At 35.2% G+C, this 27659-nt stretch overlaps 1 protein-coding gene across 1 annotated transcript in view; it reads left to right on the forward strand.

Moving 5' to 3' along the window:
• The first annotated feature begins 329 nt into the window (after positions 1-329).
• The window catches only part of LOC120623976 (tyrosine-protein phosphatase Lar-like), a 33502-nt gene continuing 6172 nt past the window's right edge, over positions 330-27659 (forward strand). Inside the window, exons 1-4 of the mRNA XM_039890273.1 lie at positions 330-339; positions 839-1065; positions 17169-17297; positions 21787-21880. Coding sequence (XP_039746207.1) covers positions 330-339; positions 839-1065; positions 17169-17297; positions 21787-21880 — 460 coding nt within the window. The remainder of the gene's footprint in view (positions 340-838; positions 1066-17168; positions 17298-21786; positions 21881-27659) is intronic.

A 27659-nucleotide genomic window follows, 5' to 3' on the forward strand; every position in this document is an offset into this window, starting at 1 on the left:
GATATTCCGGGTCAACATATAGGCTACTTTTTTATCCCGATAAATAATAAGCTTCTCCCGGGAAATGAGATTAAATTTTTTATCAATTTTACTTCATAGCTCCGTTAAATTTGAACCGATTTTAATAATTCTTTTTTTATTTGAAAGTGTATACTATCAAGCATGTATTGTGTAATTTTAATGAAGATCGGGTAAATATTGTCGGAGATAAAGGACATAACTATTCACAGATAACAGCGAGTCGCAAAGCATATGGGACTGCGATCGAATGCATGCGAACCATCGTACTTATATCATAAATGCGAAAATTTGTGAGTAAGGATTTATGGATGGATGGATGTATGTATGGATGGATGTATGTATGGATGGATGGATAAATAGATGGATGGATGTTTGTTAGGCTTTAACGCCAAACGCATTTTCCTTTAAAAATCCGCGCAACGGTGTTTTAAGATTGACGTGTTTTTTTGGATAGGTGGACGAACTGAAAAGTGACAAACGTTATATAGAGAAATTTTGTACAGTAAAAAGTAACATTTTTTATTATATAATAATCATTTCATTCGCTCATTTGTAACCTGGTGACATAGCCAAATCAGCATGCCGTTACATACACACATATCTAGTAAAAATATAACCCTCGTTTTGGAAGTCAGGAAATAAATCATAGCACTCAGTACTAAACGAAACATTGTAATAAATTCATTACAAAATTGCTTCCCTTTAAAAGTTCTAACAAAAGCCTGCAATAGCATACTCGTATGTCTATCTTTTGAGGTTGACTTATACGCGGACAAAGTCGCGAGGGACCGCTAGTAACTATATTTTTTGTCCGCAGTGTCATCAGCGCAACGCGAACTTGGCAAAGGGTTGCCTTCGAATTCATCGGCGACTTCACCACCAGCGGCGGAAAACGTGATTCGGCCAGGGGTGGCAATCGACGCCCCCCGACCTACCCCACGGACCGGACCCTACTTCGACTTGGCGGCTTCCAAGAATGTGACCGCGTTACTTGGCAAGACCGCTTACTTGAACTGCCGCGTCAAAAACTTAGGAAATAAAACGGTACGTAAACGATTTCATATTATTTTGCGGAGAATTCACTACTATGAATTTATTTACTCTTTACGACAGCGCCATTTAATACATATTTTTTTTACGTATATAGCTCTTGACCTCAATCACACCTGAAGTAAAACTGTAAAACAGTTTGTTAACGGGATTAGCTCGTTTATAATATAACTTATAAGATGTTAAAAAGATTTCGACTAGATAGGCAGTCTATAAACACAAGTGATGTTTTTATGAATGTTTTCTTTCAATAAAATTATCAATTCCAACCAGCAAGGTATTTTATTGAAGGCCGATTGGCGCAGTGGGCAGCGACCCTGCTTTCGGAATCCAAGGCCGTGAGTTCGATTCCCACAACTGGAAAATATTTGTGTGGTGAACATAAATGTTTTTCAGTGTCTAGGTGTTTTTATGTATATTATAAGTACTTATGTAAATAAGACACACATACATACATAAAAATATTCATCAGTCATCTTAGTACCCATCACACAAGTTACGCTTACTCTGGGGCTGGATGGTGATGTGTGCATTGTGGTAATATATTTATTCATTAATTTTATTGACATTTAACTTTTTTGAAGAGTTGTACCTTGTACTGAGTTTAAGGACACAAATGCAGAAACATTTTTACTACTAGCAATGAAAATATCACGAAAGAGTATCACGATTCACGTTTTAAAATAGGTAGCGCATAGCCAAATAGAAAAGCTAAGTGCACACGTTCACACTAACGAGTCCCTCTTATTGCGAAGCTAACGTCCAATTTACATAGCGGTGTACCACAAAATCCTCATTTTAAAATAAAACGTAACAATAGCACAATGCAACCTTAAAGTCCCCATTGTGAGAGCGACTTTATAAATAAAAGTCTCATTAAGTCATGATGCCGCATCTTCTGTATAAATAACACGGCTCGGTAACGAGATGGCAGCCGTCCACACGACCGTTTTAATACCATTCACGACGATAACAGTGCAAGCTCTTTTATTTTATCGTAATGAGGTTATTAAACCTTTTTTAAACTTTTTTTTTCTAGAAATGTATATACTGACTTTTGTTCGCCATTGATCAGTTCGCGTAATCTGAGGTAATGGATAGAAGCATGCGTTACTTTGCGGAATTCCATGATATATTATAAAAACTAAGCGTAAATTGCTATAGGTACCGGTACTCCGCGAATAGCAGGAAAATCTCTACTCACGTTTCGCTTCGAAACCGGAGCATCCTCAGGAGATGTTGACTTTATGAATAATTGTTGACGTTGCCGAAAATCTGTTTGGTGTAGAGTATAAGGATTGAAGAAATTATAAATTACATCATACAGATTCTCCTGCTTTTCGCGGAGTATAGTAAATTAAGCTTATTTTTTTCTTTTCTAATTAAGATAATATAATCGGAGGTAGAATGAAGTAAATTTTGGTAGATACAAGGATCTACTGAAATATTAAATAATCGTTTAATTTAGTTAAGAGTTCACTAGTAATATTTTGTTCTACAAGAGATAAAAATATTTTACCATTCCCTTAATATTCCCGTAGAGAACAAATATTATTGTTTTGTCAACAGTATCTAGTAATTTTCCTATTTCTAAAATAGAAAGAGCTTCCGCTTATAAAATGCAAGTTCGGCATAATGGCATAACAAAAGAATACATATCACGAAAGCGATAATAAAATATTAAATCAATGCATGAAAGCATTAAAAAAGCCTCAAATCTTTTGATTAGTAAAACTAACATTTTATTCACCGTTTAACAAACTTGCGACTTCTAAATTTAAATTGCATAAACATAATGTTATATTTCGAGATAAATGTACGTAAATAGATACGCTTAACACTTCTCTTGCGGCGATGTTGCGGGTGTAATGTGTGTTTTATTATAATACAATTGTTTTACTTGAATTTCTTTCTAGCGTTTAATATTTTCTAAACGCTAAAGATTCTATAATGGATCTTTAGTTAGGGTTCCAAACATTTATCAACTGTTTCAAAATAAATTAGCCGCTATCACGCCAGATGAAAATTAATGGTTTAAAATGGAATACGCTTGTGTAGAAGTGTTCAAAGTAAAATCTGCTTTGTTAACCCCCACAATGACTTTCATATTATCCTCGTAGAAGCCTTGAAAAGCTCTGGATGAAGATGATAAATTAAGTCTGAATCTTAGTCTAATAATTAAAGGCCTTCATATAATGTAGATTCCAAATTCCAATGAGATGATTTTAATTATATGAGTAAAATTGTGGATGTGCTTAATGAAACGATAAACGGAATAGAAAGAATTTGGTTTGAATGTTTCCATAATGAGTTGCGCAGCGCATAATCTTTTAGAAGCCATCCTTGAAAAGGTCTGAATGAAGATGATAAATGAAAGACAAATTCAAATATAATGATATTAGGAAGCATTAATCTTAACAGATTATAATATTCAGGAAGCATTCATACCGAACATAACGAAGAAAAGGAATAAATGTTTTAGGTTTGTATAATAATTTAATAGAATCTCGTGAGTACTCAGGGTTCTGAATGCGGTGAATATAATTTTTCACATTAGTCAGCCAGATCTAGATTTAAAAGCATTCATTTTACGACTACGTATTAGCTAGAGCAGATTCGTATATTTCATTTAATAACTGGGAACCTATATCACATGCAAGATTATGATATCATAAAGAGAATTTTTATAAAATTTTTATGACTAAGTCTACAGAATCTGTTAGAAATTTATTCATAAAATCATTTACAAAGATTATGATACGTTACTTTTCTAGTAATATTAAACTTAAAATTATATTAGAGTATTATATGTACACATATAAATCAAATTAACATGATCCTCAATTTATTATTTATACTTGTTAAATGATCTTTAATTGCAAAAAGCGCACATAACTTAGAAAAGTAAGCGGTGCGTGCTGGCATTTGAACTTGACCCCCTGAAAGTATAGTCAAAGGCCTGCATCCTGGGCTATCACCATTTCCTAATAGAATTTTCGAGCAATTAAAATATCGAGAAAACCTGCATGGTTTACCATACTGTTCAAAAGGCGTGTGGAGTCCACCAATCCGCAATGGGCCAGCGCGGTGGACTACGGCAATAAATCCGTCTCATTATGGTAGGAGACAGGCCCAGTAGTGGAACAGTATTGGGTTGATATGATGATGATGATGCAAAGATATTTAATATTATGAACATCTAATCTCTATTAGGATTATATAAGGTGTTTTTATTATTCTTTGACATAGATATCTTAGGTAATTTAAGTTATTTACTATGAATTATTTCCCTCTCTTAGGCTTCTTCGTGCAATTTGTTCTACAAAATGGCTCCTTATTTACCGTTGTATAAAGTATCATAGACGGGTGTCGAGGAAATTGGTTCCTGTTGAGTATTCGATGATTTACTTCTTTTCCGATATAGTGATCGAAGAGTGTTATATAATTTAGGAAATAATAAATCTTCATGCGCTTCGAATTCTTTTTTTTATTCTATTGCAAGTGAGATCTTTACCGCAATATCAGCTTATGGTAAGTAAGCTAAATTGCTAGAGCTATGACGGATGGATTTGACCAAAACAATCCTATGGTTTCTACACGGCATAGTATCTAAACGCTAATTCCCTCATTTTCCCTCATTTTCATGATGGTAAGCGGCCTCCCACCAGACAACAAAATAATAGTTCATATAAGTATAAATTTCCAAATTTCCCCCGTCGGGAGTTGAGCCCGGAACCTCCCACTTGACCACACCACAACGCTCACCACTAATCCAGGGAGGTCATCAAAACTCTTTCTAATCATATTTGTAGCGCCATCTACCTTTATTACCAGAGAAACAATGGAGATCAAAAGCTCCGATTTTTATTCAATACCGCACGCATGTTTGAGGTCGCAACTCACTTCCGAAGTTAATTCAATCAGTCTGTAATAGAATCAGGCCACTATTTGTGGTAATCGTTTCATGTTCCCCTTACTAAAACCTTAGTATTTTATAAATATTTTCTATTCAATGTGCATAATAAATTAACAAGTCTAAGAACTTTTACGAACATTTATAGTGCCAATGTTCACAGCTTATTAACGCATGCATTCGTATTATTGTTTATACAAGAAGAAGTGTAGCTAACAGGCTGATATGTATAGGTTTTTATTCAATGCCGAGCAAATCTGAGTGCGTGCGCGAGAGCCCAGCCCAACCGATAAGGAAGCCGAAATCTTACTCACTGGGCTATTCTCGTTGAATACTCGTATTTAAGATTCTTCTTATTGCGGTGCCTCTCCGACTAGCGTAGGTTGGCAGTCAGCTTCGTAAATTCATGTCCATTTTTTGCGCGGCGAAATAATTTTGCTGCACTCGCGATTCCAGTCCACTCTCTGATGTTACGAAACCAGGACTTTTTTCTGCGACCAACGCCTCTTCTTCCCGCAACTTTTCTCATCATAACAAGTTGAAGGAGCCCTTAGCACGGGTCCCACATATGCAACTTTTCTGATCTTGAAAGTGTGCAAAAGTTCATGTCGTTGGTTGACGCGTATATTTAAGAATAATTCCAATTAATTCCAATTAAAAGAATACTAACACTAAAAGAATTTAAATTAAGAGTGAATAATAAATTGTCGTTATCTTTTAATCCCGTAATCCATAATGCTGGTATGGTGTGAACACGCCTTTTGATATCAATATGGAGAACTCTCAGGCAGGTTTCCTATCGATATTTTCCTTCACTGTTAAAAAAAAAGATATATTATTGCTTTAACCGCACATAACTCCTTATAAATTTATTTATTTAAACAACTTTATTGCATAATATTGGAAACACACACAGGAACACTCACTTGAACATAATTATGTGCAAAAGGCGGCCTTATCTCTAAAAGTGATCCCTTCCAGGCTACCTTAACTAGTGGAATAAGACAATGAGAGACGGGAAATCGCAATTCGATACGTATAATTACATAGATAAAAAAAGTCCTTAAAGTAAGAGATGCATGGAATCGGTTCGTTCGGTTGGTACGACCGATTTGACGACAAACCGATTATACTTACACAACGGTAATAGGAGGAAGTCTACCCACTAGGCCATCTCCGCTCCATATTTAAGATTAATAAAATTAAGTTAGTTAGTTTATTTATCACATCAACCCATTGCCGGCCCACTACAGAGCACGGGTCTCGTCTCTCAATGAGAAGGGATTAAGGCCGTAGTCTCTAATGTACCCTCTACACACGTTTCGCTCCAAAACCGGAGCATCCTCGTGAGATGATGACTTTACAATGAAGGAGTATAAGGATTGAAGAAATTATAAATTACACCATACAGATTCTACTGCTTTTCGCGGAGTATAGCAAAATAAGCTTAATTTTCATTATATACTAGCGTACCCAGCCCGCTTCGCCGGGTTAGATTTTGCTTTATTTTATTTAAACAATAAACTTACATCATTAAATTTTTAATAAAAGCTGTATTTGACAGTTTGACAGTTCAAAAATAGGAGTGCTCCGATCGTCACCAAACTTTATAAGATTACTCGCCTGGTCAATCCGGAGAATCCCTGAAAGCTTCATTGAAATCGGTCCAGCCGTTTCGGAGCCTATACGGAACATACCCACACACTTTCTCTTTTATATATATATAATAGATCATGGATTTCCGAAAAGTAGGTTGGATCAAAAATTGTTAGTTATTATGATATTTTGTTAAAAAGTTTTATTATATAAAGCAATATTATACCGGAGTTAGTATTGGCGGTGTCCGTAACTCGAAGCACACGTTATGCCATTGGTCACAGGCCACAGCTATTACCACTAACTTGTGATAAAAGTCGGTATAGTCATAGAGCAGCATGATCTATGCTCTAAAAAACCGACTCCCCTATGAGAGAGAAGGTCTGTGCCCAACAGTGGGACTTTAATAGGCTGCGGAAGATAATGATGAACAAACGCCTATTATTACCTTGATTCCCGAATCAGTAAGAAATAATAATTATAGTAAAATAAGCTACATTAATAAGTAGATATTATAGCGCAATATAGCGTGGAATATTAAAAGCAAGTAGCAATTTGAGCATAATGCTACGTGGAAGGTCTTGCACAATTTCAAACGGCGTCTATTGCTATAACAGGTTCAGTTAAAATGCTCGTTAGTTTAGATTTTTATTCAGAAATGCCCACACAATTGCATGCTGTGCTTCGGTAGCTAATTAAATTATGCAACGTATTATACCTACAAAAAGATGTAGTATTTCGAGAGCAGTGGCATGCAACGGGTTTTTGACCAGGGTATGCATATCGAAGGAAGGTGGCATGAAATGGAAAAATTCTTCTCCTTTTTGACCAATTTTAGGGTAGGCAGTGCTTTTGTGCTTGTATGAAGTGCATGCCACTGTTCGAGAGTCTACTTATTAACGACATTCCTGGTGCACTGAGCGCTGGCATAGCATTAGTCCCGGGTTTGATACCCGGCTGGGGAAATTTGGAAATATATGAATTATGAATTTTCGTTGGTCTTACCTCCTGATAGGCTTCGGCGGTGGCTAATTACCAACCTAATGACAAAGACGTGTCGCCGAGCGATTTAGCGCTCCGCGACGATGCGCAAAAAACCTATGTATATATAAATACTGCCACATCCCTAACAGGTTAGCCCGATACCATCTTAGACTGCAACATCATTTTCCATAAGTCCACACGTACAACGGTCGGTTCAGGCCAACAAAGTACGGAGACAAGGAACAGAAGAAGTTAATTGCTAACTTGTAGTGGGAAAGAGCACTAATTGTGTGCCAACACAAATGTAGACATTAGTCTATAAGAATATAATTCTAATTATAAAAATGACATTAAATTCTTATTATACAGTTTTGAGGAACGTCTGAAATAGATTCTTGCTTTAGATGTTGGTACCACTTGAGACGGAACGTATTGTGAGGACATCTCACAAAGGAGTGCTGACCGCTGCATACTTGGGTCCAACTTCGCAACTAATGAAATAAATCCCTTTGCATTGTATGATTTTTTTTAAAAGGATCCTTAACTGAGATCATCACAAGTTCAATTTGAATGCATTCAGTAGTTTAAATTTGTAAACCAATAATTGTTTTAAATACAGTAATAATCTTGTGTGTAACCAAAATCAAACCACATCTGAATAAAGTCTTATTATTATTATTTTTCCTATCATTTTTTTTTTACTTTTCTACAATGTTATGACATTCTTATAATAAAACTGTGACTGGAAGATTTCTGTACATTTAATATATTTGGAAAATTTAGACCGGGGGATGCTTTATTATCGATACTGAGTCCAAAACCGATTTGTATTTTATATGTGTCCGTCTGTCTGTCTGTCTGTCTGTCTATCCGGGCCTCACGTGAAAACTACTGAACGGATTTGAATAAAATTTGGTATAGTGGTAGCTGATATCTCGGTTTAACATATAGGATACTTTTTATCCCGATAAACAATAAGTTTCTTCCGAGAAATGGGATGTAAATATTTATCAATTTTACTACATATTTCCGTTCAATTTGTACCGATTTTAAAATTCTTTTTTTTATTTCACAGTGTGTACTACCAAGCATGTATCGTCTAATTTTATTAAGATCTGATGAATACTGTCGGAGATCAAGGACATATTTCTTCACTTCTTCTTTTGGATTGATAGTAACAATTATGGATATACAATATCATGCTACGACCAATGGCTACTATAATTAATGAGAAATGTTGCAAAAACTGCAAAAAATATCCTTTTTGAGCGTGCTCATTCGCGGACGAAGTCGCGCGGGTCCGCTAGTTATATTTAAAGTAACACTAATATAAAAATGAATCAAAGAAAAGCACTCTTCCGCTTGCGGAGCGTTTGTGTTCCCAAGCCACTGGCGGTCAGGGCTACACGGTGAGGAACCTCCACTACGCGAGCCGCTTCAAGAACAACTGCCTTCTGTATGCACTCCAACAAAAGCTAGTCACTGTTCATTCAAGCGTATACAGCTTACAGTAAATGGCTTAAACAGTAACCCCAAGAAAATCAGCAACCTCTCTCTGAAAAAAAACGACACCTCTCTTTACAATTTTGAAAATTGTAAAATTTCTTAACTTACTGCCACAGACAATGGTAAAATCTGTACCTCCATCTAGCGATCTATTAAGTCCAACTAGCGCAAGTGAAAGTTGGGATTTTTATTCAATACCACGCGCGCCATCGATGTCGTAACCTAGTTCCGGGCGCTATTTTAATTAAGCAAAGCTCGCACCTGGGAACTATTTGTGGTATCAATGCATGAGTTTGTCTTCTAAGCTCAATGGTATTTTTTCCAAGTAACAAAGTGTATAGGCCTCTGTGCAGTATATTTTACCCGTCTCATTAATCGAAATTTACATCTTTAAAACTATCAAACAAAAACTAAGTAATACTTAGACTAATTATATTTATTAATTTGGTAGTTTAAATAGTACTAGCGGACGCGCGCGACCTCGTCCGCGACTTAGCCGACCTAATAAATATTCGTTTGTTGTCGCGGACTGTTTTATAGAACTTTAAAGAAAAAACAATTCTGCAATTCCAATATACTACATACCTACGTCGTTTGGCGTAACGTTTACCGTTCACGCATCGCACGCATCAGAATCTCTCAAAAAGGATATTTTTGTAGTTTTTTTCCCGAGATTCCAATATAAATGAATCCTAGCTAGATCGATTTATCGCCCCCGAAACCCCCTGTATATTACATTTTATGAAAATCGTTGGAGCCGATTCCGAGATTCCAATTATATATATACAAGAATTGCTCGTTTAATGATATAAGATTAAATATATAAGATAAAATTACATTTTCTAAAAATGTATCCTAGCTAGATCGATTTATCGCCCCCGAAACCCCCTGTATAATAAATTTTATGAAAATCGAGATTGATTGAATCGATGATTCCGAGATTCCAATTATATATATACAAGAATTGCTCGTTAAAAGATATAAGATAAGATAAGATATTGTTCAACAAAGGCGTAATGTAATGTTTTACGAAGACTTGGTGATAGATAATTTGGTAGTTTTAATAGTATATTATTCAAGAAGATGGTAATGCAATGTCTTGCGTTACGGGTGCCGGGATAAAACCCAACGTAACGTGTAATGTGGGGTTTTAGGAGTAACTCCCGAACTAGCGAGGGTGTTGCATCTGGATTCCTGAGTGTAGCGAGGCGGTTTAGGAGCGTCAAAAACGAAAGCAGCATAATACCTGCGTTAAACTCACTTATAGAACTTCTTACTTTTCATACCTCGCGAGACAGTAAACCAAAGATATTTACCTAGACTGGACTGGATAGGACTGGATACCTGGACTTTTAAGTAAAGTTGTAATATCACTGCAAGTTGCAAATTTTATCAAGATATTATGTAGACAAATATTTTTTTTATTTTATCCATGAATTAAAATTATTTTTAGCGGTGATACCCCAGTGGTTATGAGCTCGACTTCAAATTCAGGCGGCCGAGTTTGTATCCCAGCACGCACCTAGTTATGTGCGTTTTAAGTAAAGTATCACCCGCTTCAACGGTAAAGGAACAGATTGTGATCTCATGATAGACTACGGCCTTAACCCCTTCTCATTGAAAAAGGAGAACCGTGCCCTGTAGTGGGCCGGTAATGGATTGATATGCTGATGATGAGACCAAACATTTAACATTAGCTTAAATAAGTTATTTGTTGGAGAACGTGGGGTTAAATATGACTTGGTACAATACTAGTTTTCACTTATTACATTTAACATATAATCGAGCAGGGTTTCCCCCTACAATTACTTGATAAAGAATGAATGCTTGAAAAGGTAATGCTTCTACTTTCATTTGATTATACTTATCTAAAAATTAAATATTTAGATAAGTATTATTATCTTTAAATATAAATTCCTAGTTTGCGTGTGAATGTCACTGAACTCCTCCTAGACGGCTGGACCGATTTGAATGAATTTTTCGATATGCGTTTGGGTGGCACCACTGGATGGTTTAGATTTACAAATCAGCCCGATAGATGGCGCTGGGGTCAGCTAGTAAATTATATAAATCAAAATAGTACAAATAATAAATAATTAATTAATAAGCAATTCTATATCAATGAATCTTGTAGTGACATCTCAACATGTTTATTGCATAGCGTAGTATCAGCCAGGTGGGCAACCGCTAACATATTGTTTTGATAAACATTTATAATGGTTTGTATATGTTCGCAGCGTGACGTGAAACAACCTTTAATCTCTTTTGTTTTATTATTGATATTATATATGGTCAAGAATTAATTCTTATAATGTAATGCTGTTTGAAATGAGAACACGCGGGGCAGTCTTTGGGGACCGCTGATGGAAGTGAGAACTGAGAAACTTGTGAATTGTATCGTAGAGCTAGTTTATTAGGTATTTTGAATTATTAAAAAAAGTGTTTCTTTAAAACCTTTTTATATCTGCCTATTTAGTTAAGAGACTTAGTTCAACAGAATCGGCACCGTTATATCTATTTTTTAATTGCAGTTGATACAAGTTTTATATCTTTTAAAGATCCTATTATAGTCTAAAACACGCGCACGTTTGAGCTCGTAACCTAGTTACGAGCTAATTTAATTAAGCGTCGCTGAGAGCTGCTGGAAACGGCACTGTTTGTGGTGACCGGTACGATGTATGGCTGTCTCCTTTGACGTCGATTGCTTTGTGCAAATGGATATTTACTGTGTTCGATAGATTTGGTGTCAAAGCAAAAACCAACTTCAAAAGGAACTACAAAAGTATTTACTCAACCCAATACTTTCTTTAACAATATTTTGACTACCTACTTGGCGCAACGGCGAGCGCTCTGAATTTAAGTAGGAGGTCCCGGGTTGAATTCCCGGTAAGAGCAATTTGGGGATTTATAATTTCTGAATTTTCTCGGTCTGGTCTGGTGGGCCTCTCAGCTTTGGCCGTGGCTAGTTACCACCCTACCAAAAGACGAGCTGCTAAGCGATTTACGTTGCGATGCGATGTCGCGTAGAAACCGATTAGGGGTATGAATAACACACGCCCTAGCAGGTTAGCCCGCTATCATCTTAGACTCATCACTCTGACCACTAGGTAAGATTGCAGTCAAGGGCAACTTGTAGTGGAATATAATAAAAAAGTCGATAAAGTCAGTACGGAAATGTATATGTATTTACGGTTTTCCGTAAATACAGTATCTGAACTGTTTTTTTTTATTTGGTAAAAATTCACTCTTTTTTATACTAGGAGACTTGCAAGCTCCATCGTTCACTAAGTAACTCTGATATGATTTCTTATATTGTGGCCCCATAGTTAGCAACCATATCTCTCCACAGAACACGTACAATCCAAAAAATTTGATTTCCGGACCAAGGCATAAAATATATTACTGTTAATACAATATTATGGTTGTAAAGTTGATTATTGGAGGTAAAAATTTGTTGTTCAACAATCGATTAGGTAACCAGTACAGGAAAGTAAATTTTCCACACTTTCAATTAATAATTCACATTCTACGTTCATTAATTATCGTCTAGTTTTTAACCTTTTCCAGATCCTTATTTCAGAGTTCGTTCGCGTGTCGTGATTGAGGAGGTTCAAACTTACCTACATTCTTCTCAGATTTAGCTGTTTGTGTAGATTACATTAAATGAAGTCAATAAAAAAGCTTTTAAGTATTTCCATTTGGTTCAATGCTTTTAAAACTCTTATCAGATTAATCATTAAAATGAATACCAAGTAGGTACCTATTTCTATCAGAGTAGCCGTTTGTTATACAATAGTACAAGTTTAACTCGATGATTTAGTATACCGGTATTAAACTTTTAATCAACTGCCTTAATTAAAGTAAACGCCCATTGTTTTGGAAAACCCATTGTTAATCCTTCGCTTAGAATCTTGTTCTAAAGTTAAAACACCATAACGGAATTCAAATATTCGTAAATCTTTGAGTTTTACGCCCAAAGAACCGTTAAGAGTATCGCGAAGTGATAAAGTTGGAAAGAAAATTGTTATTATCGATGCTTGCTATTTGGAAGCTCATAGCTAATAAATTCAAAGCGCTTCTGCCGAAATTGGAAATAAAATTTATATTACTTCCTTGAAAATAGATTTCGAGTAGCTTAATATTTTATATACTAACATCGGCCTTTATAACATCATAATTATTTCTATCGGTCGAATTATGATGTTATAAAGGCCGATGTTAGTATATAAAATATTAAGCTACTCGAAATCTATTTTCAAGGAAGTAAGATAAATTTTATTTCCAATTTCGGCAGAAATTGAAATAAAATTTGAGTATATAAAATTTGAATAAAATTGAAGAAATTTCGAGTAGCTTAATATTTTATATACTAACATCGGCCTTTATAACATCATAATTATTTCGACCGATAGAAATAATTATGATGTTATAAAGGCCGATGTTAGTATATAAAATATTAAGCTACTCGAAATCTATTTTCAAGGAAGTAAGATAAATTTTATTTCCAATTTCGGCAGAAATTGAAATAAAATTTGAGTATATAAAATTTGAATAAAATTGAAGAAATTTCGAGTAGCTTAATATTTTATATACTAACATCGGCCTTTATAACATCATAATTATTTCGACCGATAGAAATGGAAACTGATATTTTGTAAGGACTTCTATACTCCACCATCCTGTATCGAATTTGTCCAGCACCTCCCTGCGCTTGATGTTGTCTACTAAGTGAAGCGATAAGGCCGCCTTTTGTATTCTACTCCAGTTTTTGTGTTTCTATCTATTCGTCCTATATTTCCTAACTGTGTAGTGGTGTACAAATAAAGAGTATAAATAATAAATAAATAATTAGGGGTCTTTCAGCACTGTGCTGCACTGAGTGTTGATACTACTTTTGCCTCAGCAACTCACGCTTTTTGGGACCCCAACTTCCATCGACTCGCTGAGCTATCTACCCCCTTCACACCCATCGCCACTTTAGCTTTGCAATCTTAACAGCTGTGTTGGTGCAACTTCTACGGTTTTCCTTATTTCTCATTTTATTACGTAGCCAAACTCCTACTTGCGAGCATAGCTATCTCCATTTCCCGCCCTCCTGAGCCGTCTTATGAAGCCTAAAGTCAGTGACCGTGTTTCGGAACATAATTTTTCGAAGACTTTGATCTTCAGCCATTGAGGGATTTTGGATGAAAAGCTTTCGAAGCTTCCCAAGCGCTACCCATCCTAGTTGAATTCGGCGGCTAATTAACCCATCGAGCGAAAGGAAGAGAGCTCAGACAGATTTCCTAAGAGAATAGGGAGAGCTTTGCCTTGCGGTTTTGCTGAAATGCGGTTTGTTGAGCTTAGGTAATAAACACCGAATGCTTGGTATCTATTTCATGAGATACTAAAAGAGTTGCACATTTCACAGCCGTTATTTTACTTTCATTGAAAAATGTATTTAAAAACTACAAAACTAAAGTTCACGAAATGTCAATATGTCCTATTCGAGAGCATACTGAAACAAAAGCAAATAAAATAAAAGCACGGGTTAGGTACGCTGAAAAATAAAATAAAATTCAATTTTGAATATACCTGCATCTTTTTTGCGAGCGAGTAAACAAAGCGATTTAGTTTTACATAAATATTAATTCTTGTTTAGATATTATTTCATTAATTTTAATTCAGATAATAGACTCTGCGTTTAATTAATTTACACAGTAATTTTGTTTCTACCTTCAATCCATTGTCTACCAATAATTAAAATGAAATTTATACTCCATTTGGAAAACAAAGTGCTTATTCCACGTAACATATTGTTCCATTACCAAAATATTAATAAAGAGCTCAAATTTTATGTAGTGAGTGGAATGAACCTTGTTAATGTATCCATATTATTTTAGGTATACTCGTATAGTATTTAGTTAAGTCAAGAAAAGTAACCTTGAGAAATCCTGCGCCCAGCAGGATTTTTTTATTTAGTGACATTATAATTTGTGTGAAAGTGTGTCTGTTTGTTTACAATGTTCAGCTCAACCACTGCATATATTATGAAGAATTTCGCACAGCTAGCTAACACTAACTCCTAACGCTAACTCTGTAAACGGACATAAAATTAAAAAAATATTGAAAATTAACTTATGTCTCTGTTTATGGTGACTCTACCATCCCTTCGGAAGGCAGTTTCTACCGAGAAGAAGCCAACAAGAAACTCAGCAGTTGCTCTTTTCCAACATCAACAATTTACGTTTTAACTTTCATTTTTACGAGTGAGAGAGTTACATCTTGTGAGAGATGAAACCGGGGCCGGATGCTTAAGATACCCCTTATCCAAGGGCAAGTCTCGGGGAATATTCCCATCGGATTTAAAAAATAAACAAGGTTACATTTACATAAATTATGCATATATTGGTGATACTATGCATATATTGGTTTTACTAATTCTTATCAGTAAAATCATCTTGACCAAATTTTTCATTTAGATAGCTCGCTGAAGATAGGCATATTATCCCATTTGTAGCCCGGAAGACTATCCCTTAGGATAAAAGATATAAAAAGCACGAAAGTTTACCGGAAAATTGGTAGAAGAACACTGAATTCAGTACCTACATACCAAACCCTCATTCAGCCATTATTGCATGCTATATTATCAAAATTAAGCTTAATTTGCTATACTCCGCGAAAAGCAGGAGAATCTGTGTGGTGTAATTTATAATTTCTTCAATCCTTATACTCCACACCAAACAGATCTTCGGCAATATACCCTTTACGCACGTTTCGCTCCAAAACCGGAGATCCTCAGGAGATGTTGACTTTACAATGAATAATTGTTAAGTGAAAAATTCGCCTTTTATACTTATTACTTTTATTTAGGCTTAGATAGATAAGGTGGGGTCAGAAAGGTAGCAAATTAAGCTTAATTTTGATAATATATCATAGATTTAGAAGTAACGCCTGCTTCTATCCAATATTATTGCATGCAGTGCATTGTGTCCAAAACAGAGTAAACGCCCCGCGCATTTCTCACTTAACACCCGCGGATAGTTGCTAGCTAACAAACTTTCCTATTTTTCCTATTTTATGGTAAACGTTTATACCACTAGAGGGTAGAATAATTACTGCTAACTGCTTAATGGAGTGAACCACCTGTTCGAGAAACACTTCTAAAGTGGAGCGGTTTCTGATACTTCAATATTAGTCGCATACACGGTTTCTATATGTTCTTTATTCTGAGGTAAATAAATATGATTTTAACATGTGGGTCCTATCCCGACAACGTGTACCTTATATAATTTGATTTAAGTATTGTAAAGGAACTGTTGATAGCCTTTCGGTAAGCTAATGGCTTTCCTTTTGGTCGAACGTGCTATGCGAGAAACGTGCGTTTTTAAACTAAGCAATTTAAAATCACTTGCTTTAACGGTGAAGGAAAACATCGTGAAACCTGCATGTCTAAGACTTAATAGTGTTTTTTGAGGCGTTGGGCATCTACTAATGCAGCTTGGAGGATACGGCCTTAACCATTACTTATTAACACGTTATGGTTTAATATGATGATGATCGCAAAGAGTAAACCTGAAATGATGGTATTAAAAGTCTTGGTATGAACTTAGAGATATTTGATTCAGAATTAATCGGCTTTACACACTATATTAAAAAAAACGTTTGTGTACTTATGTACACGAGTTAGAAGTTATACTTCTTTGGCGTAACAAGAAAAAAATCTTTTCAAAAATTTTATCTTTCCCTTTTTTTAGGTTTATAGAAAAAATAACACTAACGTAACGAAAAATAGACAAAAGGTAGTTAATACATTGAAAGTTTCATTATAACGCTTTATCTAATTAAATAAAGTTTATTTAAATATCACAAAAAAAAATATAACAGTAGGTGCCTCATTATCGGACAACCAAGTTTCACTCAACATTACCATTTGAGATTTTCGTACAATTGAATCAATGAAATCGCCAGGATGAGCCCGCAGACTTCGACAATTGAAAGTTTACACCGTACACTGTCAAACCTTATCGCTAACTTCAGGGTGTAAAAATTTACTCTCATCTTTTTCCTTAACGTTCCAAAGAAGTAAACTTCAATAACTTAGTTTATTTTGTTGCAGTTGAATATGCAAGTATCGTGGGTGCGGCACCGAGACATTCACCTGCTTACAGTGGGACGCTACACGTATACCAGCGATCAACGGTTTCGAGCCATACACCTCCCTCATTCAGAAGACTGGACTTTACAGGTAAGATATAATAGAGAATATCGCGTCACAGAAAGAGTCACGGGAAGCGTACAGGGGAAAAAAGCTAAAATATACTAATAAAAAAAAATAAAAAATTGGTGTACAAACCCACTAATGGTGCTAAGAGGGAGGTTCCAGGTTCGAATCCCGGCAGGGAATTCCGGGATTCCAGGAAATCCCGGCATAAATTTCCAAATTGAAATCATCAATTTGGAAATTTATGATTTCTGGTCTGGTCTGGAGGCTTCAGCCGTGGCTCTAAGTAATTTAACGTCCGGTGTTCGCGTTGAAACCGATTTGGTTATAGGTTTAATAAAACTTCCATACCCCCAACAGGTTAGCCCATTGCTATCACTTCCCAGAAAGTAAGATTGCAGTCAAGGGCTATCTTGTAGTTGGACTTTATTTTATAGTAATAATTGACGGACCAAACAGATGGCCCATTTGATGGTAAGTGGAAAACCATTGCCTATAAATAGAGCAACTCTTTACAAGGCATGCGAAGAGCACCTCCTGTAACATGCCGCTCTGTGTCCAACAATTTGAGGCTAAACTTCATATGCCTGTTACTTACACCCGCAAGCACAGCATTGCAACAATGCTGCTTAGTGGCAGAAAAAAGCATGGCGATAGTACTTTCCCGGACGAGCTCTGTCATAAAAAGCTCTACCACAACAAAACTTGAGCCGATATACGAGTATAATCACTCGTAACTTAGCCCCTTAAAGTTTCGACACTTAAGTTACCTCTCTAAGTGAACCATAAAATAAGAAACAGATGAAACCTGTTCCTTTCAGCATTAGCAATATTCATAAAGTTAATGTTGTGTAAAAACAAAGAATACAGACTATAAAGCTTTTATAACCACTTTACCTTTAAGTCTTTATTCCAGAAGATAAGGCTTCGAACACACTATTATTATTGATCATTGCTTTGAAACACAAGCAGTCCCTCGCGACTTTATATAAGTCAACCCTAAAAGATAGACAAATGCTGTTACAGACATTTTTTTATATCTTTTAAAGGGGAACAACTTTGTGATACAAGACTTTATCTAAACTTTAACCGTTTACGTAGCACGCAATGGAATCTCTCAGAACGAAAAAAAATCTTCATTGGTGCTATAATACTGCTATTGATCTTAGCATGATTATAGCCTTCCTTAATAAATAGATACAATTATGTAAACATATTTAAGGCCGATTGGCGCAGTTTGCAGCGATCCTGCTTTCTGAGTCCAAGGTCGTGGGTTCGATTCCCACTACTGGAAAATGTTTGTGTGATGAGCATGAATGTTTTTCAGTGTCTGGGTGTTTATATTCTTATTATTTATGTATATTATTCATAAAAATATTCATCAGTCATCTTAGTACCCATAACACAAGCTACGCTTACTTTGGGGCAAGATGGCGATGTGTGTATTGTCGTAGTATATTTATTTATTTATTTATTATTTATTTATTTATTTATTTATTTATGTATGAACGCATCATACGTAAGAAATTTTTAATTTGAATTTTAATAGGCTTAAATATATTTTTTTTATTCAATTTTTAGTTCTCTAATTGATCTAACTCTATATAATAATAATAATAAAAATCATTCAATCTGGCTATCCAACACTGAAAGATTTTTTAGATCAGACGAGTAGATCCTGAAATCATCCCGTTCAAGTAAACAAACAAACAAACATAAACTTCAAATTTATATATTAGTATCAGATTACAATGATTTAGCTTCAACTATTTAGTTTAAATTAGGATTCACGTTTATTTCTACTTGAAATATAACAATGCGATGCGTTGCAAAATTAAATTGGAACATTCCCTTTTTTAATTATATAGAATTGACACTGACGTATCACTGCCATAAAAACTGAGAAATAAGAAATGACAAAGTCACAGCGCTCAAACATCTTGCATGGCAGACCAACGCGTTTGACCATATATACACCATATATTTATGTCAAATCACATATACGTAACATATGATGTGACATAAATATACACATTATAATTGCAGTTTATATGGATGTTACGACTGAGTGCGATTATTTAGTATATAAAATGTGATTGTTTAATAGCTATTGACATTAATATGAAATAAGTCTAATTAAACAATACACGTACAACAATAACAAAAACTGAGATGATACTCTTTTGGTTTCATGTGGCAGTTTGCAAAAGTATTTTAGTGTGCTCTTGGCTTAATATAAAAGTGAATGACTTGTTAATAAAATTAATAACCTAACGATATCTAAAACGATAATAATATTAGTCTCGATATTTTATTCTGTAGACTGGAAAATCGAGTTTAGATATTACAGTTTTAAATGTAATTGAAATAAATCATATAGCTGAAATTATATCGGCGAGATTACGTCCAATTTCTAAGGTATCATTTTCTTAAATTGATTCGAATTTTACACAAAAGCGATCAAATATCTTGTGAGATTTATTAGATAAATTATATGAGACAAAATGCATGTTTTTAAGCTGTTGAGGGTTGGGGTATATGTGAGTGGAGTATTATAAAAATGGGGACAAATATGATATTAATCCCCAAAATTACAAAAAACATCGTAAGTGTATCGGATTTGACGTTGATATAAAGTATGGATTTTAGAGCTAAGGAGAATCACTATTTAAGAAAAAGTTTCAAATTATTTTAGCGGTCCGGTAGCGACTGCGTCAATTTTAATGACAGCGCTAAAATATGTTATATATAAATGAAAACCGAAATAATACTTCACAGGTGAAGTGCATTATTACTGTCTCTGAGACTTATCTGTGGAACTAAAACGCTAAATAGTTATTGAGTAAACCATTGCCATAGCTTTCACTGAAAGAAATCAGATACAGCCCTAAAATCACATGCAAAATTAAAATCATGTGACTCCTGTCACTTAATTAGGTACGTGTTGCGTAGCGTAGGTACTATGCTCGTGTCGGTCTTTTATCTTAAACAAAGTTGTTAGAAGCAAACGCTTAGAATATTTTAAATTAGTTTGTATGGAAAAATTAATATGCTTTTTTTGATTTTATATTTTTCGTGGTTCCTTATAAATAAAATTTATACCTTTAACAGTATTTTGTTATTCTGTTACACGTTGTATTTAACTGAAAGCTGCACGCAACTTCGCCCGCGATTAAATTTTGTTCTGCCCCGAAAAAATAAATATGTATTATTCATTAAAAGAAATAGGAATTAAAAGAAATCCGCGGGACCGCCTACGCCTATTTATATATTATAAGGTCGCAGTCTCTATAACTCTTAAAAAATATATTAGTAGTGCACCTCAAGGGGATAAAGATGCCCGCGACTTCGTCTAGTGTAGAAATTCCTGATTCCTAGTGAGTTTGAGAAGCTACCGGCAAATTTCAATTTCCTTAAGATCAGTTCAATAGTTTATACGGCAAATGGCTATACGGTACTTTGGATGGAAGTTTTTAAATAATCTGTGTATCTATATACTCGTATATAAAAGGCAAAGTTGACTGACTGACTGACTGACTGATTGATCTATAAACGCACAGCTCTAACCACTTGAGGGATCGGGCTGAAATTTTGCACACAGATAATTGTTACAACGTAGGAATCCGCTAAGAAAGGATTTTTGAAAATTTCAACCCTAAGAGGGTTGAATGCGGGATGCAATTTTGTATGAAATCCTTCAGTTACATCATGAAAATGATTTATGGGTTTCGATTAAAAAACAAAGTGTATCACAAATTTTAAAAATTCCAACTCCAATGGCATCAAATAGGGGATGAAAATATATATGAGATTTTTTAAGTAATTTACGTTCATATTTTTCTATTAGTAGCAATATTTTTTTTTAACCTTTGTAGTTTGCATTTACCAAAGAAAAAATTAAACTTAACATTCAAACTTCCAACCCTGTTTTCCACCTATTAGGGGGGTAATTTCTCAAAACCGTTTCTTAGCTGAAACCAACGTCCTAGAAGAAACCTACCTTTCCAACTAGACGAAATCTCCGTTCCTGAGAATTCGTGATTAGTTAGTTACTGAGCCAGTGGTTTTCTTTTATATTATATATATATATATATAAATAGATAGTTTCAAAAATCACAATAAAAATGTTTGAAATAAAACAACCGTGAATTTACCCAGTCTTAAGAGTATCCTATGCCCATCTGTAGAATCATCATCATCATCATCATATCAACCGATGGACTTCCAATGCTGGACGTAGGTTTTTTATAGCAAGTTCCAAGTACCACGGTCTTGTGGCGCTTGAGTACAGCGGCTCTCTGCAACTCGTTTGATGTCATATGCCTACCTCGTTGGGTGTCTACATAATCTGCGTTTACCGGTGCGACGTCGCTTCGCCACCAGTTGGGGAACCCAACGTCGATTGGTTCTTTCTGAAGGATATATCATATGAACCAATCGACAGCAAACAGAAAACAGACACACACATGTATAATGTTAGGATGGATTTACTATTATTGCTCTTTTGTTTCAGATAAAATATCCGCAGCACAGGGACTCTGGTATCTACGAATGCCAGATTTCAACGACTCCACACATGAGCCATTTTATACATTTGAACGTCGTTGGTAAGTGAACTTTTGACACTGTAAATGTAAACTGCGCAAGTTAAGTTACTCGTAAAATGCGAATTTTTCTTTTTTGTCATTTTGTCATATATACAATTAATACATTAGCAGACTTTGGTCACAGTTATAATAAACAGTTCAGGGTAATGACCATTGTGAGGCTAGCTTTAATTCACAATAACTTGAATTCAACTTAATGACTTGAACTTGACAGGACAAGTCTAATGTTTGTAATTGAGAGTCGGAATACTTTTCAATATGTGTTTGAAATTAATAATATCGCTTATGGGTTTATAACCATATTGTTTTACAGCGTTAAAATATTGGAGTAGTTAAAAAAAAAAATGGTTGACAATTTCAACTTGGCCAGACAAAATAGCGTATTTTCCTTCGTGAGAATCATTTACATTCTAACCGACTTACATAAAAAGATGAGGTACTCTTCTTTTCCAGTTTTATTGAGATACAAAGAAAGTAACCGCGGAAAGAACGCCATGGATGACGTTACGCGCTTGTAACCGTGTTTTGTTCGGAGTGAACCACATGTTAAAAGTGCATCTGCTACTATCAGATAGTCCGAAATAATTTTCTTAAGTGTAACCATAAACCTGTCTCTATTAGCAGGTACAATAAATTCAACCACTCTGATCCCCGTTTCTCTGTAGCTCAAGTCATTCTATGATAGGTAATTGGTGATGAAATGCTAACCTATGTCACAAATTGCATTTCACGTAGGAATGAGCCTTGATACTGCCACTGACATAGTTTAAAATTAATTACACATTCACGTGTCAGGTAAGTTTGTATATTATTGCATTCCCATTTGCATATGTCACTAACTTTCCTTCCAAAGCGAAACCTTTCGATAATAGTCTTTAGCACAGTCTACACCTGAAAATATTTTGGTCACTGACGAAGTTTGAAATTAATTACACATTCACGTGTCAGTTAACATTATATATTACGTCCTATTTGTATATGTCACTAACTTTCCTTAGAAAGCATATAACCTCTCGATATCAGCCGTTAACCAGTACACCTAATAGTATTTCCAATTACAGTATGTTACGTATTAATAAACGGTGATAGACCAGTGGGAAGAATCGGCGGGGTGAGTTCGAATCGCACCTCTAACTTTTCTGAGTTATGTGCGTTTTTAGCAATAAAAATATCAATTGCTTCAACGGTGAAGGAAAACATCATAAGAAGACCTGCCTGCTTGAGAGTTCTCTATAATATTCTCAAAGGTGTGTTGAGTCCACCATGAATCCGCATTAGGCCAGCGTGGTGCACTACGGTCTTAACAGGGGGTTAAGACCGTAGTGGCCCTCTCATTGTGGGAGGTGACCTGTGCCCTGTTAAGTGGGCAAATAATGGGTTTATTTGTTGATGATTATGTTACGTAAGCCTTCCAACCAAGACTAAGATGATGGTGATAACATTCGATATCGTTTATATCGGTATCGGATATCGGTTATATTATTGGTCGGTATAATCGGTTGCTAAGAGATGTTACGTATATAAATCTGTGACCGGTAGGATTATGCAAGTAAAGTGTTATGAAAATTAAGCTTAATTTGCTATACTCCGCGTACAGCAGGAGAATCTGTATGGTGTATTTATAATTTCTTAAATCCATATACTCCACACCAAACAGATCCTCGGCAATGTACCCTCTACGCACGTTTCGCTCCGAAACCGGAGCATCCTCAGGAGATGTTGACTTTACAATGAATAATTGTTAAGATCACTCGCAATCACAATTACGCTGTTCGCAATTAAGCTTAATTTTCATAATATATTATGGATTTCCGCAAACCTGGATATCCAACAAGTAAAGTGATAAAATGCAAAAAAATCTGGAAGGCTTTGACCGAAGGTTTTTAGGCTCACTAGACCGTTAGTTCTGATTCTGCGTATTATGAAACTGTTTTGATTATTGTTATTGTGGATGGACAGTAAATACCTTCTTAATAGTTGTAACAGAGTATCTTTAAAACTTATCTATCGAGAGTATTTACTGGATCGTGTACAGAGGACAATTAAGTGCGATGCTTGTTCAAAAATACGACTTACAAGAAATGGTCATAAATTAGTGTCATCTGCATATCGTCTGCGTAAGGTACAGGGATCATTTGTGGGATTGAGTATACGCTTTTATAATATGATTCCTAAGGTGATTTTGGACCTGCCAATGCACAAGTTTAAAGAATTTGTTAAAACACATTTATTACAGCGAGGTTACTATACAATTGATGAATTTTTTAATGACAAGGTTGCTTGGAAGCATCCGGCTCCGCTTTCAGCTCTCACAAGATAGAAAAATGAATGTTAAAATGCAAAATGTAAATTGTTGATGTTGGAAAAGAGCAACTGCTGAGTTTCTTGCCGGCTTCTTCTCGGTAGAATCTGCCTTCCGAACCGGTGGTAGAATCACTACAAACAGACAGACTTGACGTTTCAAAAGTGCTTATATTTGGCCTATTTGAAATAAATGAATTTTGAATTTTGAATAAATTTATTTCTTCAGTGAAGACAACATGCATTATTAATAACTAGCTGTTGTTCACGATTTACATTCGCGTTTATAACAGTTATTTACAAATCCTCTGGGAACCGTTTATTATACTGGGATACAAAGTAGCCTATAGGTACTCTACGTCCTTAGAGCGTAAAGGAAGGATAAACAAACATTCATTCATATATATATATATATATATAATTGTGTAAATAAGAGAACTTCATAGTGATATTAACATTGTTTCTCTCCAATGAAATATTGGTTTGATATATTGGATTATCCACTTCGTTCCATAAAACCCTTGAAATGTGCACCTGTCTTTCGTATTGTCTGCAACATGACGTCAGCAACAATAAAAACATATTGCATTGCATACACTTTACGTCACATTTTACGAGTACATATCTTGATGTCGAGTCTGATTAAACTGAACATTTCGTAGTCCTATGCAGGCATGCTTCTTATAGGTTTGTGTGTTGCGAGTGACCAATCACGAGGCTTTTGCTGCAATGCGCCTCTTATAACTGGTCAGACTCTGGACATTAACTCGAACATTGTTAATGCCATAGATTTATTATCATCGTCAGCCTATCATTGTCCCACGGCTGGGCACAGGTCGCGGTTATAATCACTTGTTATAACAGTTGTTGTAAAACGAGGGTTTTAGAGTATAGAGCCACCACGCTGCTCCCATATGGAATTGTGGGCTTTAGCGACGTGACAATTATTATGAAAAGTTATTATAACCGCGACCGACGGCTTAACGTGCTTCATTTTTGTTTAAAATATCAAAATATAAAATATTTGTTTATTACTTATGTTCGGAATTAAATTACACTGCCTTTCTTAACTACTACCTGTTGCCTGCGTTTGTCGCCCGTGTTTATTACGGTTATTTCAAATCCTGTGGGAACAGTACGGTTTCCTAAGTTTTAAAGTAGCCTGCAAGTGCTACTTATCGTCCTTAGATAGAGTTATACAACGTGTTAATAAAAACCGAAATAATACTACACAGGCTTTAGAGGTACATTATGTACTGTGTCTGAGACTTATCTGTGAAACCGAAAACCTAGAGTAAACCACTGCCAAAAATTATACTGAAATAAATCAGATAGAGCCCTAACATCACATGCAGAATTAAAATCATGTGACTTTATGTTTATGTATGCGTCGCGTAGTTTAGGTAGTTACGCGTGTGTCAGCCTTTTATTTTCAATAGGGTTGCCAAAAGTAAACACCTTAAGTGTTTTGAATTCGTTTTCTTGGAAAAATTAATATGCCTCTTTTGATTTAATATTTTTACAGGCTGATTCCTTATGAAATATACTTACGCATCCTTCAACATTAATTCGTAATTCGGTGACACGTTGTATAGCATAGAGTTTCTTGATACATTAGTTGCTTGGTTAGGGCATGAAGGAAGGATAAATAAACAACCACACTTTCTCATTTATAATATTAGTAAGGTGTGTCCTCCAATCCACACTGGACCATCGTTGTGGACTTCAGCCTTAACCCTTTCTCATTGTGGGAAGCGACCCGTGCCCTATAGTGGGTCGGTAATGAGTTGATATGATAATGATGATGAAGGTTTAGGATAAATTGCAAAATGTTAAAATTGATTTTTGGAATGCGATACTCTTTTGTTGGAAACAAAATTGTAGAACTTTAGAACATAATTAACTGTTTCACAACTTTCCATACAAGTAAATTGAAGTATCATAAACCAACATTCAAAGTTGAATTTCGTTAAAAAGTTCCACCAAAGTAAATCGAGTCACGAGCCCCCACAAGTTAGCGGGTACTAAAATGTTTACGTTTGAACAAGTTCGTTAATTATGTGCGGCATATTAATGGCACGCACGCAACCTAAACCCCTTTTCCAACTTCCATGCCGTTCTTATTGGCATGCAAGAGTGACACGAAATGTTTAATTATTTCTTCACCCTACAAAACATGTTTGGAGGGATACCGGATTAATATCTACCGAAGGCCATACGCCCTCATGGTACAACTATTATGCTATTTAATAAGATGCTTTTGAAAATTGCCTCAGAGATGTAGTAAGTTAGCATGACACAGTAGAGTCACTACAAACAGACATACTTCAAAAGTGCTTATATTAGGCATACTTGAAATAAATTAATTTTGAATTTTGACTGCTAGATAAACAAATAAATAAATAAATATATACCAATACTTTAAAAATACATATGATACCCAGATACTGAAAAACATTCCTGTTCATCACACAAATATTTCCCAGTTGTGGGAATCAAACCCACGTTTTCCCTGGATCACAAATTACCTAGTTAGCAGCGGCGTGCACTTCATAGATACACAAATGCACTGCCTACCCTAAAAATGTCATACGACGTGTATAGAAGGAGAATATTTCAATTTTATGCGATCTTCCTGCTTTATAACTACGTGGTAAACCCTATGCACGCCACTGCTAGTTAGCCTACGTTACTCTGCATCTTTTGAAATAACTTATTGCCAAAAATCAAGTCAATTGGTTGCTTAGTCAGAACGTAAACGAGGGAAACACAAACACTTTTTTACATTTACAATTTTGCATCCTGGATATGTAAGTAAATACTGTAAATTTAGGGTTTGTAAAAAGATTAATAATAATTCAAAATTGTAATGCACAACCGCAAGCCAACTTTTCCTTATGAATGAAATAATTAATTAATTCTTGTAAGTCCATGTAATTGTTTCTAAAAGCGCCACCGTCTCTGCTCAATCTTATAAATTAATATCTTGATGTAAAAACATGGCTGACATTAACGATGTTTATCGCCCCGTTTATTATCAAGCAATAAAAGTCCGGGGCGACAACCCCGGAGAATTGTAAAAAACGTCTTCGCGACTGAAATTAATTTCTTCAGAATAGAGGGACAGATTTTTCGTTATTATGTTGAGTCTCTTGCCGACACAAAATTTATTAAAGCTAGTTGTTATTCATAAAATTGTAGTTCTGGTCATTTTGTATTTAAATATCTTGTTATCAAACTACAATGTTTCTGCAACTTTGATATGAGTAGTTAGGCCTACTAGTGGGATATTATTGATTATCCGGCTGATAATTAAGGAGACGAAAAATGGCGACACTGGTCTTAAACGAAACTTACGTGATTACGTCCAAGTTTCATTGAAAAAATCCCACGGGAATCATTAGCTCCCGGGACAGAAATATTATATTCCCAGGTACTGGGTACTAGTTAAGGAATGCCTTTTTTACTCGCCAGGAAT

The sequence above is a fragment of the Pararge aegeria genome, chromosome 5, assembly GCF_905163445.1.
Source record: "Pararge aegeria chromosome 5, ilParAegt1.1, whole genome shotgun sequence".
Taxonomy (NCBI): Eukaryota; Metazoa; Arthropoda; class Insecta; order Lepidoptera; family Nymphalidae; genus Pararge; species Pararge aegeria.